The sequence below is a fragment of the Callithrix jacchus genome, chromosome 2 (genome assembly GCF_049354715.1).
Source record: "Callithrix jacchus isolate 240 chromosome 2, calJac240_pri, whole genome shotgun sequence".
Classification (NCBI taxonomy): Eukaryota; Metazoa; Chordata; class Mammalia; order Primates; family Cebidae; genus Callithrix; species Callithrix jacchus.
Genome location: NC_133503.1, coordinates 70,185,599 through 70,199,708, shown reverse-complemented (window position 1 = coordinate 70,199,708; position 14,110 = coordinate 70,185,599). Strand labels below are relative to the sequence as shown.

General features: G+C 40.9%; 1 protein-coding gene across 6 annotated transcripts in view; it reads right to left on the bottom strand.

The window, feature by feature from the left end:
- The window catches only part of CLK4 (CDC like kinase 4), a 28,089-nt gene extending 17,910 nt beyond the window's left edge, over positions 1-10,179 (bottom strand). For 2 of the 6 annotated variants that reach the window (XM_002744527.5, XM_078364698.1), the window contains exons 1-2: positions 6,634-6,717; positions 3,599-3,759 (exon numbers count right to left, since the gene is read on the bottom strand). In XM_002744527.5, coding sequence (XP_002744573.2) covers positions 3,599-3,759 — 161 coding nt within the window. In that variant the 5' untranslated portion in view covers positions 6,634-6,717. Of the gene's footprint in view, positions 1-305; positions 365-2,722; positions 2,790-3,598; positions 3,760-6,633; positions 6,718-7,504; positions 7,739-10,060 lie in introns of those variants that run through there. The other 4 variants (XM_078364696.1, XM_078364697.1, XM_078364695.1 and 1 more) reach the window with 4 other exon arrangements.
- Between the last annotated feature and the right edge of the window lie 3,931 nt (positions 10,180-14,110).

Below are 14,110 nucleotides of genomic sequence, written 5' to 3'. Positions count from 1 at the left end.
TAGTTCCACCATCCTACTTCCCTTTGCATTTCTAATTTCCTGTCATTCCTGTTTGAGAAATACGTAAGAAACAACAGAAAATACCATCATCTAGTGCCATAGTGCTTTAATCTAGAGATCCCTTTGAAAATCTGCTGAAGGCCATGGACTCTCTTCCCCAAGAAACACATAAACAAAACTTGGTAAGGAATTTCATAAAGGTCATGGACCTCAGGATGTCAATGGATCCCAGTTAAGTAGCCTTGATCTGATGGAAAGAAAAGGACATAGATTCAATTGGCCCAGTTTCCCGTCCCCCTCTCTACCTGGGATGAGTGTCCTCTTCAACAGAGTGCGAAGCTTCAAGAGGGATGCACATGGAGCACTGAGGGAGAGAGGGGACACCTGCCCAGTCAGACAAATCGGCTAAAATAATCCTAACAAGCAATGGAGTGACAGATGTTGACTAGATTGCCCTCACCAACCCCTTTCCTTTCCCCAGAATATACGGTCATTCTTTACCCAGGAGGCTGGTTTAGGCAGAAATAGAAGCATCTTTACAACTACTAACAAACAGGGCTAGCAGCAAATCCAGGCTGGGGAGATGTAGAAACCCGGTTCTCTTTCCCTAGCATCAGCTTTAAGTTCTATCTGCTGGAGAAACAACTCAGGATATTTGGTAAGACTGTGAGTAGTCTAGGTTAAGGATCTGATCAGTTGGCTTGGAACTGTCAGGGAGAGACTGCCAATACAATAAGTTAGAAGCGACCATAAAGGCATCATTCCCATAAAAGTTCAAAATCCTTCTATTAGAAAACACTAAGAATAACAATATTTAGTTGGAATACTGCATGAAATCAGAGTTGCTAATAAGCCATAAACAATGTATAGAGCAACAAAACATAGGGTGAACACCATGAGGACAAACTAAAAGGATGAGAGTCTGCAATGGATGATGGCCAATGACCAAGGCTTAGAGGTTATATAAACAAAGTCTACAGAATTATACAGGCTATGGAGAGGGAAGACAGGATGAACAGACTGATTTAATTTTTTAAAATACACTGAATGCCCAGTGAATATTTCACTATAGCCTTTAGAATAGCCAAGACAGGTAAGGGCATTCGTTTTTATATCCACACAGGTCCTGTGGGAGATTAAAAAAAAAAAAATTATATAAGGCAAAGTCCTTGCCAACAAATAATGAACAATTTGAGATTACTCATATAAAAATGAAATAAAATCCAACAATGTAGGAAATTCTAAAAGGTTACACATGAGCGCTTAGAGTCAGAGAAGGGAAAAAAATCTGTTTAAAATTGTCAGAGAAGAATTACAAAAAAGATGGAAATGGAGTTCCATCTTAAAGGGAAGCCAGGATTTGGACAAAGTACAATACAGAAGAAATTCTGGGGGAGAAGAATGGCATATTACCATCTTAAATTCATACAGCACTTTTAGCCACAATGGCTTAGAGGTGGATTTATCTATGGGTTACTCAGGAAAAAGACAATTCCAAAAAGAACAATTTTCACATAAGGGAATGCAGACAACTAAGTAGGCTGAGAATAGCATCATTAAAAGCCCTGCATGCTAGGCTAAAGAATTTCTCAAAGGACGGTCTATTTACCAGCAATATGAAATACAGAGTTCTTATTAAAAATGGCAACCCTGGGCCTCAAGCCATACTCGTTGACTCTAAATCTGGTCAACATACCTTCAAGGTGATTCTTATTCACACTAAAGATAGAGAATTACTGGTTTAAGACTTGTTACTCTATGTTACAGGATTCTGACAACAATATATAAAGGTAGGGTTTACAAGCACATCAGTTGTTCTAATGTAGAATGGATTAATTAAGCCTGTAGAAAGGAAGACCAATTCACAGGCTACCTCCAAATGACAAATCATAAAGAAAAGACATTATGCAATATATATGACAAATGGTAATAATAATGTCATAAAAAGCTCTTCTAAATCAATAAAAAATGTATACTTTAATAAGCTAAAAGTAAAAAGATGTTCAAATGATTGTTACAAATATATGACAGTGGACAAATTCACTAGAAATTTAAAAATTCAGATTAATCAAAACATTATCCTTGGCCTCTCAAGACAGCCAAGATTGGCGAGAACATGAAGGAGCACATTGTATAATTCAGCAAACTTTCTAGAAAAAGAAATATGAACCTGTAGCAAGAAACTTGCAAGAGTCCATATCCTTTAACTTAAAAGCCTTTTCTTGGAGAGTATTTTCGGGCAATAATCAGAGGCAAAGATTTAAATACAAAGATATTTTTAACAAATAATTAAGTTTAGAATATTCTGGATTATGTGAACGTTGACCACCAACACACCTGGTACCAACGTCAAAGAAGGTACTGGCCTGGTTGTTAAATGGACTCAGTATCATGTTTATGTAGTTAACTATGAGCATGAATGAACTGTTCAGCACTTTTATCCTTCCTTTCTATATATACAATGTATAATAATTCTATGAATAACTAGTACTATGACATTAAACCTTAAGAGTTTTTTGTGTTTATTAACAGTGGGGTATAGATAGTTTGCTTTAGTATACTGTACATTAATTATCTCTGGTCTTTGAAATCTTGTCATAAACCTTCCCCCTTCCCCTTATATAACAATGCGTATGAAGCATGACTGGTCTGCACTGACTACAAATAAGCTCAGTTTGGCAGAACAAGTCTGTTAATGTGGAGAAGGAAATAAATTACATACTGTTTTTTAAAGTAACCCCAGCTGGCTAATTTAGAAAGCAATCTGGTAAACAGTCCCAATGGAACATCTGCACAAAACAAGAAGAAAACATAGAACCAACAAAACAAATGAAAAAGGAAATTAATGAAAGACAGAGTGAAAGAAACTTATCTAGCCTTTCTTTAATCATTTAGAACTTTAAGATTCCCTTAATTCTATATAAATATATTACCTCCAAATTTTACACTGGTAAAAATACAGTAAACAAGACACAGGCTGTTGCTAGTTTTTATTGAGGCCATTTTCCAAATTCCTAGCTACTACCTATGCACAAGAATAGTTCTAAGAATAAAGCCAGCTTCTAAAAATCCCAAACAAACATATCCCTTGGCCTCATCTACAAATATAACCTGTAGAACACAGTATAAGTGACTAATAATACACGTTGCTTTTCTCTGTTGGATAACTACTCCCCTATAAAACCCTATCTTAGTTCTGAAACACTTAATAAGCACTACAACATTGTCTCCCTCCCACATACAAATTAAAGCTACTCATTGGGGATTCTCACTATTACTTAACTTTTTGTGTCATCTCCCTAGTGACATCACTGGTAGTTGAGACTTACCATGTTATTTTACATTTTACATTCACTTACTGATCAACTGTCTCCTACCACTCTCAGACAGACATACATAACGACAAGAACTTTGTTTTATTCACAGCTGTAGCCTCGGCACCTATAGTCTAGTCTAAAATAGGCACTCAAATATTTTCTAAATGAATGTTTGTTGACTGAATTATAAAACAATTTGACAGATGAAAGCTATACAAGCAAATGACAAATCATTTAAAACTATTAGAGCTAAAATGCTACTAGTTCAAGAGTTAATTTACCAATCAGATTCTTTAAACTGGTGATGTGGTTTACAATGCCTGTTCTCTTGTGTGCTACTGTGAGATCTCCTCTTCCGTTTGTGACTTCCACCATAGCTTTCATGACCCCAGCTTTCTCTGCTATCCCAATCAGGGCAGTAAGTTCGTTTGGAATGCCGCATCTGTTAATAGAAACGAAAAAGGAATTGTGGAGGTTATAGACGTGTGATAAATTAAAATATGTATTAATATTATTTAAGTTTCAAAACCCAACACACGTATAGGCTCCAAAGTCTTTTTAGGTTTCCCAAGGCATCAGGGCACTATACCACCTCTGACTGGTATGTCAGATGACTGCTAAGAGGCATAGAGATCTAATATTCAATTGTGGGTAATACTGATACCTTAAGACGTTTATTTTGAATTATTCTGATTATATCCAGGATAAATTCTCAGCTCGGTGCTTGTCTTCAACTAACACTTGCTAACTGCCCTTTTAAAAAAGTAAACAACAAAAGGCCAAATAAAAAGGTTCAGGCCTAGCATTTCCAGTATCAAGAGTATTTCGCTAAAAACCAGTAACGTTCTTATTTATCTTGTTTTGTTTTGTTACTTTATACTTATTAGTGATTTTCCAATTAAGTTATTGACATAATTCTTTTAAAAATGTTAGCATTAAAATGTGAGCTGATTTAAGGAGATATAATATCACAGTGTCATGCAGCTTTGGCAAAGTACTGTAATACAAATAACTGAAGTGCGAGACAAATACTTAAGGATACTAAATATAGAAGGGGACTTTATTTTAATGGAAAAGAGCTATTCGATGATGAAGCTTCTTTTTCTCAAAGTCTCCATAGTTCTTTTCTCTAAATCTCAGAATGACTCCAAGCTTTGAGAATACTAACTTTGTATGGATAGAACACAACATTCAACAGAGAAACTGAAGGGATATAAAAAGGTGATTTTAGGCCGAGCACGGTGGCTCATGCCTGTAATCCCAGCACTTTGAGAGGCCAAGCCCAGGAGTTTGAGACCAGCCTGGGCTACACAGTGAAACCCCGTCTCTACAAAAAAAGTTTTTTAATGTTTAAGTGATTTTATGAACTTTCTCTATCCAACAAATTTATTTTCTTTCCCAGAAAAGAAAATTAGTGTCTCAATGAAGTAAGTGAGCATTCCAGTTTGATATAAATGGAGTCACTTCTATATGGGAACGTGACATGAATAACAGCACAAATTTACTTGAGGCAAAAAGCCAAAACACAAATTTTCTTCATTAGAGCTATCAACAAATATTTATGGTTGGGCACAGTGGCTCATGCCAGTAATCCCAACACTTTGGGAGGCCAAGGCAGGCGGATTCCTTGAACTCAGAAGCTCCAGACTAGCCTGGGCCTTTACAAAAAATTAGCCAGACATGGTGACTTGAGTCCCAGCTACTCGGGAGAATCACTGGAGCCCAAGGAAATCAAGGCTGCAGTAAACCGTGATCAAGCTATTGCACTCCAGCATGGGTGACAGTGAGATCCTGTCTCAAAAAAAAAAGAAAAAGAAAAAGAAAGAACATTTATATTTCAAGGGCAGTTCTTCTGACAAGTTCTGTCAAATACCAAAGTTGTATTTTAAACACATCAGGAACTCAGCTTGGTTAAGTATTTTTAAATCACAGCAAGCAAAATCACACCTGATAACTGAGGGTTATTATTATGATCCTCCATTATTATGCAGGTTTTTCAAGACTTATGTGTGTGCTTCAGCTTTGTTTTTTCCTCTTCTACTGTAAGTCTGCAACAACCAGCTAACCTCCAGCAAAGCAGAATTACAAAATTATCAGCTAACATGCAAACATTAAAATGAGCTCCCTTGTGACAGTTCAAATTTTGTCTCAAGTTCATCACTTCAAATTTAATTCAGCTGTTAGTCCCAGCCTCTCTGTCTCCCCCACTCACCCTACAATGTTCAAAAATATTTTATCTGGAGGCACAAAGATCACCCAACCCACGTTCTACGTGGTAAGGTTCCTTCGCATACACAAAAAAGAAAAGCTATCTAGAATCATGATACTGCCTCTAATTAATAAAGGATCCTATATGCTAGAATAACCAGGTATCTTTTAAAAATCATGACACAATGGATCTCATTTGTAGATCCATTGCCACTGCCGTTAACACCATGTAGTTCTTCACAACTTTACGCTATGTACCTGGCTTAAAAACATCAAAATAGGTTATAAGTTTAGGACTTATAAGGGAACTGCAGTTAGTGGGTAACAAGCCTGTAGAGGTGTGTAAAAAGCACAATCGCACAGGACAGCTATGAAGCAAGACAAAGTGGCTGGCGAGTTCAGTCTGGGGAGCTGTTTCCTAAGGATCGGATAAGCATAGCTGGGTTTTAAGCAATCGGGAATAGTAAGACGCAGAAATGCCAGAAATGCAGATTCGCTGCAACAATGTTGTGTTCTGTATTGTACAGAGAGGACTAGCCTCCGCAGATTTCCACCCCTCACAAGCACCTAACTATCCTCAACCACCTGGATTTGCACGGACGCCCGATCCCCACCTCCCGGCTCCTGGGCACCCGGCCAGTGCCTTTGGCGCACTCAGACAGGGGCAAATGCTTGACTCTGGAAAATCCCGCAAACGCTATCAACGGCCCAGACCAAGAGTCCAGGGGAAGACGTGATCTCCGACAATACGAATGCCAGCGAAGGCTCTCAAAGGGTCTCCCGACAGGTCCTCGCGCCCGCCGGCGGGAAGAGATCCTGACAGGGTTAACCAAGAGCCGCGTTCGCCGGCCAGCAGCGGGCGGCGAGCCCAGGGCCTCCGGAGCCGCGACGCGAGCGGCCAGGGCTCTCAGAGAAGGTCAACGGCACAACCTCGACGCCCGAGCAACTTTCGGAGCTTCCGGCAGGCACCAGCCGAGCAGCGCCCCGCAGAACTCCCAACTCAGCCCCAAAAGCCCAGGCTCCTAACGCGATCGTTTATCCGATACCTGGCTTGGAGACCTAAAGACCGACAGCCGCCCGACCCAGCATACACAACCTGCAAACCTACCTCAGCAAAAGCAAATGGCCTTTCAGCCGAGAAATGTAGCCAAACTACCGTCTTCCTCCTACACCGCTGCGACAAACACCCCACAAAATGGCGGCAGCTCCGTCGCCCTACAATCCCCCCGGCGGCCTCTAGCACCACCTACGCCGCAAAAACGCGCCTGCGTGACAGAGCCTCGCGCGCTCCCGCCTCTCCCCGTAAGGGGCAGGACTCCACGAGACGTAAAAGCAGGACCTGAGCCTCCACACTGCGGCTGCGCATCTTCGGAGTGGTGGGAGTGTTTACGTTCTACTCCGGCTTGGGTGGAACCGGGAGGGACCCCTTGGGTCCCGCCCTGAGTGTCTCACCCTTGAGGTGGAGTTGTCCTGAGTGCAGCACCTCTCGTCAGAGCAGGCCGGTCCCCCGTTTCCTGCTCTCCCAGCAGAGGGCACCGCGCCATCACGCTTTGCCTGCACCCTCCCCGGAGACCTCAACTCCAGAGGGAGGCGGCGCGCGACGTTGGCCCCAAAACTGCCCAGGGCCGGGCCTGGCTAGTGCCTGGGCTGTTCTGTGAACTGGGTGCTTGTAGTCAAGCCCACTTGGAGCTTCCAGTCTAAGGTGGATTAAGATAAAGAGGCTGTCTCAGAAAACAAGCTCAAGAGGTGCTTATCTTTTCAAGGCATGTGCTCCTATTCAGAACAAAACAAACGGGAGGTTTCAGTGGAGCTTCCTGACACGGTTTTCCTGTTAGGATCCCTACCTCCTGAGCAGATACGCTAGCTGGAAGTTTCCCTAACGAAGTTTCCCCATTCTTTGTCCCTGTGGGTTGATTTTATTCAACCAAGGCAGAAAAATGTCTCTGAGCTAGTGAGGGTCCGTTAAGGGGCTTGCTTACCTCAAATAAGGTATTCTACAGTTCTGAGAACCCCCAGGCGGTTCCCCCATGTATGGAGCATGAGAAATCTTAGGGTCAAAGTCGGAGCCCAATGGGGAAAACTTAAGGGCTAGAGGAAAAGGGGCCTGAGAAGGAATGATCAGGAGAGGAGGAGAACCAAGAATAGGTGTCAGAGCAAGGGAGGCAAGGGCTTAAGTGAGGGAAAGGGTTTAGGTAAGGTTAGAACTGAAGAGTGACGGTGCGTGGTGGGCGGGGGGTGGGGGTGTGTGTTCCTGTATTCTGACGGAGATTCGCTGCATAAAAGGGAAAGCCAGAAGTCAAATTTGGAGAGGGGTTGAATTCTTGTGGGTATTAGCCCAACAGCGTGTGGGAGACCTGTTACCCTGTTAGGTAAAAGAAGGGAAGGGTAATACCTTTAGTGATCTAACATTATAGAAACTTGTGCCATCTGCTTTGGGTAAGTAGGGTAAATTTAGCTAAATCTCGGAGATTGTACTGCATTTCAAAAAGTAAAGTTGAAATAACAAGTTGAATATTCATGGAGATTGCCCTGCAAGAAATAAAGTTGAAAAGAAACTTGGAAGGGAAAACTCTTGACGCTACAGAATGAAACAAATGATATTATTCTCATCTAGCATAGCCACCATTTCTGCATCTATAAATTGAAATCTCACTCATCTTTAAAGGGCCATTTCTTTAAGATGCTGTCTCTGACATCCGTTCTTACCCATTTCTCTGCTCCTGACTCCTGTTAGATGTGAAGTCCTCAAATAGTGGAGTATTTGGAGTCACCCTGTATGCCAAAAAATTTTGCCCAAAGAGTGAAATGTATTGGTTCTACAATTGATTAATTGATTAATCCTGTCTCAAGGGCATCTATTAGATAGAATGTTGAGCTGGCTGGACTGGGTGATGGTACAAGATAGAGTGAGGCTCAAATTGCAGCATATGGGAGTGTAAATTCAAGCTGGCACTAAAGAATGTTCTCCTGTTTCATAGACTATGAGAGATCTGTGCCTCTTGAGGCTATAAGAAAGTTTGGTGAGGACAGCCCACAATTCTGCTCAAAAAGCAACAATATTAAAAGGCAGCCATCTTGAAATGCCGCCTACAGAGGCCTTTATATTGTAGACATCATGCACACTGTTACCCAATAGTAGAGTCTGCTTTGTAATTACATTCATCTTCCTTTAGTGTTTTAGTTTGTATGCCACAAAATGTTTTCATATTTAAAAGTGTGTAGTGATCAGGAGGAAGCTGAGAAGGACTAGCATCTCTATGCTATGTGATGTAGCACTATGGTGCCCCTAGTCATTCTCTGTGGCTTTGTGCTTAGTTTGGAGGCAAGGACCAGAATTATATTGTCTTTGGTATTTCAGTGCCCAGAACCCAGTAAATATTTGTAGGTTATTTACATAAGCTGCTTTTGGCTATTTTGCTTGGTTGGTTTAAGGTCAAAGTGAGTAAGTTAAAGGTAAATATTTCATCCCAGCATCACTGTGCCAGTTAGCTTACCACCCTTACGTGGCAGCCTCAACCCTTCCTATTAAGTCAGTTACCTGGCAAGACTTAATGAAAAGGTCTATCTAAATTTCTGAGAATCTACTACCAATACCAGAAACACTGCCTAATCTAGTGGTTTCATCTCTTCACAAGAACAAGTATGTCCAAAAAAACCTTAAGTTAACTCGTGTCCAAAGCAACTAGTCAAAGGCTGGGCACGGTGGTTCACGCCTTTAATCTTAGTTCAGAGGCAGAGGTGGGTGGATCACTTGAGGCTAGGAGTTCAGGACCAGCCTGGTCAACATGGTGAAACCCCACCTCTACAAAAAACACAGAAAAAAAATTATCTGGACATGGTAGTGCATGACTGTAGTCCCAGCTACTGGGGAGGCTGAGATGAGAGGGTGATCTGAGCCCAGGCGGGAGAGGTTGCAGTGAGCCAAGATTGTTTCACTGCACTGGTGACAGAGACAGACCCTGTCTCAAAAGCAAAATCAAAAACAAAAACAACTAGTTTAAGAAATGTTTAGCTTTTAAGAGCAACCAGAGGAATATTCTTATCACATATTCTAGGATATGTGTACTACATGTGTAGTACACATATGGAAAACACTTGTATATGAAAGTCAAGTTCCATAGTAAAAGTCTAAATTATTCTGTAAATTAAATTTAACAAAAGCTTATTATCTTACAGTGTAACCTTTGCAGAGGTATAAACCTTTGCAGTTATAGCCTCTGTTATTAGATGCTTGTTACTAATGTTTACTAATCTGTGTTCAATTAGACTTGTTTTTACCTATCAAATACTCATTATATGCTAACCACTTTATATACATGATCTCTATATACATTAATACATGATCTTTATATACATGGTCTTTATATACATTAATCATCTGAATCCTGTCAAGTGATCATTGGTTATTTTCCCTAGATCAGTTATCAAGTCCCAGAATCAAGATTTAAACCTAGACCTTGCTTGCTCCAAAGCTCTTGCATTAATCTGTTCTACTGACTGCTTCAACTTACACAGCAAAGTACATAGCAACTTACTTCACTTAGACATCAGAGCAAACAAACCGAGTCCATCTTTCAGCAAGACCAAAGGTTTGTCTTAAAAAAAAAAAAAAACACTTTCCAAGGTAATATATCATCAAAGGCTTTTCATGACACAATGGGTCAGTTTATCTCCAGCACATCAAGGTCACTAAAGGTCTCAGTGCCTTATTTGCTGTTTAGCACTGAGTCACAAAGGGTCTCCCAGGCGTCCCATACTGCCCCAGATAAGTAATATCTCAGGCTTCTCCCATGTTTCCTGCTACTATAAAGCAAGATTCAGTGGCACCAAATGGTGCTAGAAGCATTCTCTGGTTCACAACACACTTTGCAGTGTACATGTGAGGTGGGGAGTGGAAGGGTCCAGGGAGTGATTTAACTCAGAGGTTCTGTAGGGCAATATAATAGGCTGGCCTTTCCCATCTCCTTGTCAGTTTCTGCTAACACCAATGAAAGGGTCTCAGAGCTGAGTCACAGCTGAATGTGCCTTTTGGATTCACCTGCCACATGGATGGCAGTAACCTTCAGGATTCGTCATGCTATTGGTTCTGGAAACTATAGCAGATCAACAATTTACCGTATGCCCTGCTGTTTCATGCCCAAACGCCCTTGGAAAAGGAAGTAACAATTTAAGTAGACTCACTAATGGATTCTTAGATTCTTAGCCGCTGTGGATTAGCTATATCATCCCTTCCCATTGGTATAGAAAATCAAGAATTGAACTTAGATCTTTTTGTCAACTTCAATTATTGGCTTGCTATAGAGTCCCTGGGTTTCAGAGCAGTCCCTAAAATGTCTTATTAATTTCCTAAGGTCTATAGCACTTATTACCCTATAGATCATTGTGCCCCAACACTGATCTGATTCAAATCACAGTTAAAAAATTTTTCCAGATGTGTTTTCTATAATGAATCTACTTAGTGATTTTCCCTCAGCATTTAAAACTTAATATAAAATTATCCTGATTGACTATGTTATCATTGTAGATCAGACATCAGACTAAAGACTATGATTGTCTTGGACAATCTATACATCTGTGTTGAACAGTCCTGTATATTCAGAGACATTCACAAGAGCTAAATGACCTCTTTAGAGGCCATTTCTCATCCAGATTAGTAAATTAGGGTTTCTCAACCCTCAATACAAATATCCTCAATTATCAACCATCCAATGAAACCATTAATGGGAAAGTATGTTTACCTAAGTTCTAAATATTTAAGGAACATTTTAGAATTCTACATAAAAATATGAAAGTATGTAACATATATTTGTCTCTAAATCTTCTAGGGTTACTCTTTTTTTTTGAGATGGTGTTTCACTCTTGTTGCCCAGGTTGGAGTGCAACGGCATGATCTTGGCTCACCGCAAACTCTGCCTCCCCGATTCAAGCAATTCTCCTGCCTCAGCCTCCCAAGTAGCTAGGATTATAGGCAAGTGCCACCATGCCCAGCTAATTCTGCATTTTTTAACAGAGACGGTTTCACCATGTTGGTCAGGCTGGTCTGAAGCTCCCGACCTTAGGTGATCTCCCCGCCTTGGCCTCCCAAAGTGCTGGAATTATAGGCATGAGCCACTGTGCCCAGCAGGATTACTCTTTATTTTAATGTATAAATATCAATGTCCTATTTCATGTAATTATAGGAAGTGCAATATCTTTCAGAGTATTCCAATGACTTCTGGAGAGGCTGTTAACTTTTCTGGTAGCCCCTGCCACGTCTCACTTTGATTTCTGTTCTGTCTCTATCTCTCAGTTGCCCTATACTATTTCATCTGCAGTTGCTTTCCTTAAATTCATAATGTTTTGTGCCAACTATGGACAGAGATCCCTCGTTCTTTATTTCCCAAAGCCTTCTAATACATAGCTTTAATGAGGAATAGGCTTAAAACTTTGAGGATGCAGGAGTACCCTGTATTAGTTCGTTTTCACACTGCTATAAATTACTGGAAACTGGGTAATTCATAAAGGGAAGAGGTTTAACTGACTCAGTTCCGCATGGCTGGGGAGGCCTCAAGAAGCTTATAATCATGGCAGAAGGGGAAGCAGTTAGCTTCCTCACAAGGCAACAGGAGAGAGAAGTGTGTGTGAAAGAGGAATTGTCAAACACTTATAAAAAGCATCCGATAGCAGGAGAACAGCATGGGGGAAACCACTCCCGTGATCCAATCACCTCCCACCAGGTTCCTCTCTCAACATGTGGGATTATGGAGATTACAATTTGAGATGAGATTTGGATGAGGACACAGAGCCAACCATGTTACCCTGTTTATCCTCAGTTTTCACTTCACATGGTTTCAGTTACCCACAGTCAACTGAAGTCAGAAAATATTAAATGGACAATTCCAGAAATAAAACCTCATATGTTTTAAATCATACACCGTCGGAAGTAGTTTCATGAAATCTTGTACGGCCTGGCTCTCTCCTGCCCGTATGGTGAATCCTCCCTTTGTCCAGCGTATCCATGCTGTATCCCTTACATGATAGTCACGTGGTAGCTATCTCTGTTGTCAGATCCACTGGGATGATATCGCAGTGCTTATGTTCAAGCAACCCTTATTAATAATAATTCTTGCCCCAGTGCACCAGAGTAGTGATGCTAGCAATTTGGGTATGCCAAAGAGAAGCTGCAAAGTGCTTCCTTAAAGTGGAAAAGTGGAAGTTCTCGACTGAAGGAAAGAAATTAAAATTATATCCTGAGATTGCTAACATCTACATTGAGAACAAGTCTTCTATTTGTAAAATTGTGAAAGAAAAAGAAATTCATGCTAGTTTTGCTATCATACCTCAGACTGCATAAGTAATAGCCACAGTGCCCGATAAGTGCTCAGTGAAGATGGAAAAGGGATTACATTTGTGGGTGGGAGACATGAACAGAAATGTGTTCCAATCAGTGGCAACTGAGTTCAGTACTGTCTCTGGTTTCAGGCACCCGTTGGGGTCTTGGAGCATATCACTGAGGCTAAGGGGGGACTGAGATACTGGAGGGTGGGTACAGCACAGAAATGAAAACAACTTAAAATTTAGTATCAGATTCACAATTCTGAAGATGCCAAATCATTCCCCATTAAGTAGGCTAATTTCTTATTGGTCTTTCTCTCCTTAGGGTCCACCCAGCCAAGTTCCTTTGAATCATTCTCAAATTTTCTTTCAAGAATTCTCTTCTTTTGGCCAGGCACAGTGGCTCACACCTGTAATTCCAGCATTTTGGGAGGCTGAGGTGGGCAGATTGCTTGAGGCCAGGAGTTCAAGACCAGCCTGGCCAACATGGCAAAACCCGGTCTCTATTAAAATTAGAAAAATTAGTGAGATGTGGTGGTGCACACCTGTAATCCAAGCTGCATCAGGAGGCTGAGGCACAAGAATTGCTTGAACCCAGGAGTCAGAGGTTGCAGTGAGCCGAGATGGCACCACTGCACTTCACCCTGACCAACAGACTCCCTCCTTCCTTCCTTCTGTATCTACTGGGCACTTATGTATGCCAGATACTGTTCTTGATGATAAAGATACAAAAGTATATAAGACAAAGTGCCTGTCCCCATGGAGGTTAGGTTGCAGTGGGAGAGAGAGGAAAAAAATGGAAATAAATAAAATACTTCAACTTTTTACATGTGCTTTGAAAGAAAAAAACCAGAGGCTGAAAGAATAACTGAGGAGGGTTTGCTTTAGGGCTCCTCAGAAAAGCGCTCTTGGCAGCTATAACATTTTAGATGAAGCTAAAGGAAAAGGGGAAGCCGGACATGTGAAGGATTGGATAAAACCTCCTGCAAGTCTCATTTAACTCCATGAGGAAAGTGTGAGGATGCTCGTGGAAGTTTTGTCATAGGAAGAAAAACTTGGAAACAATGTAGAGATCCATCATTAGGGGAATGAATAAGTAAAGAATATACACATCAGTTCAAAGCTATGAACTAGATTTATGTATAGCAGTATGAACAGACCTAAAAAGCTTAATGTTGAGTGGAGAAAAAACGTATGATTTACAAAACCATTTATGCAGATTTTTAAAAACCCGCAACTATCCTGCATGTTTTCAAGGCCACATGTACATC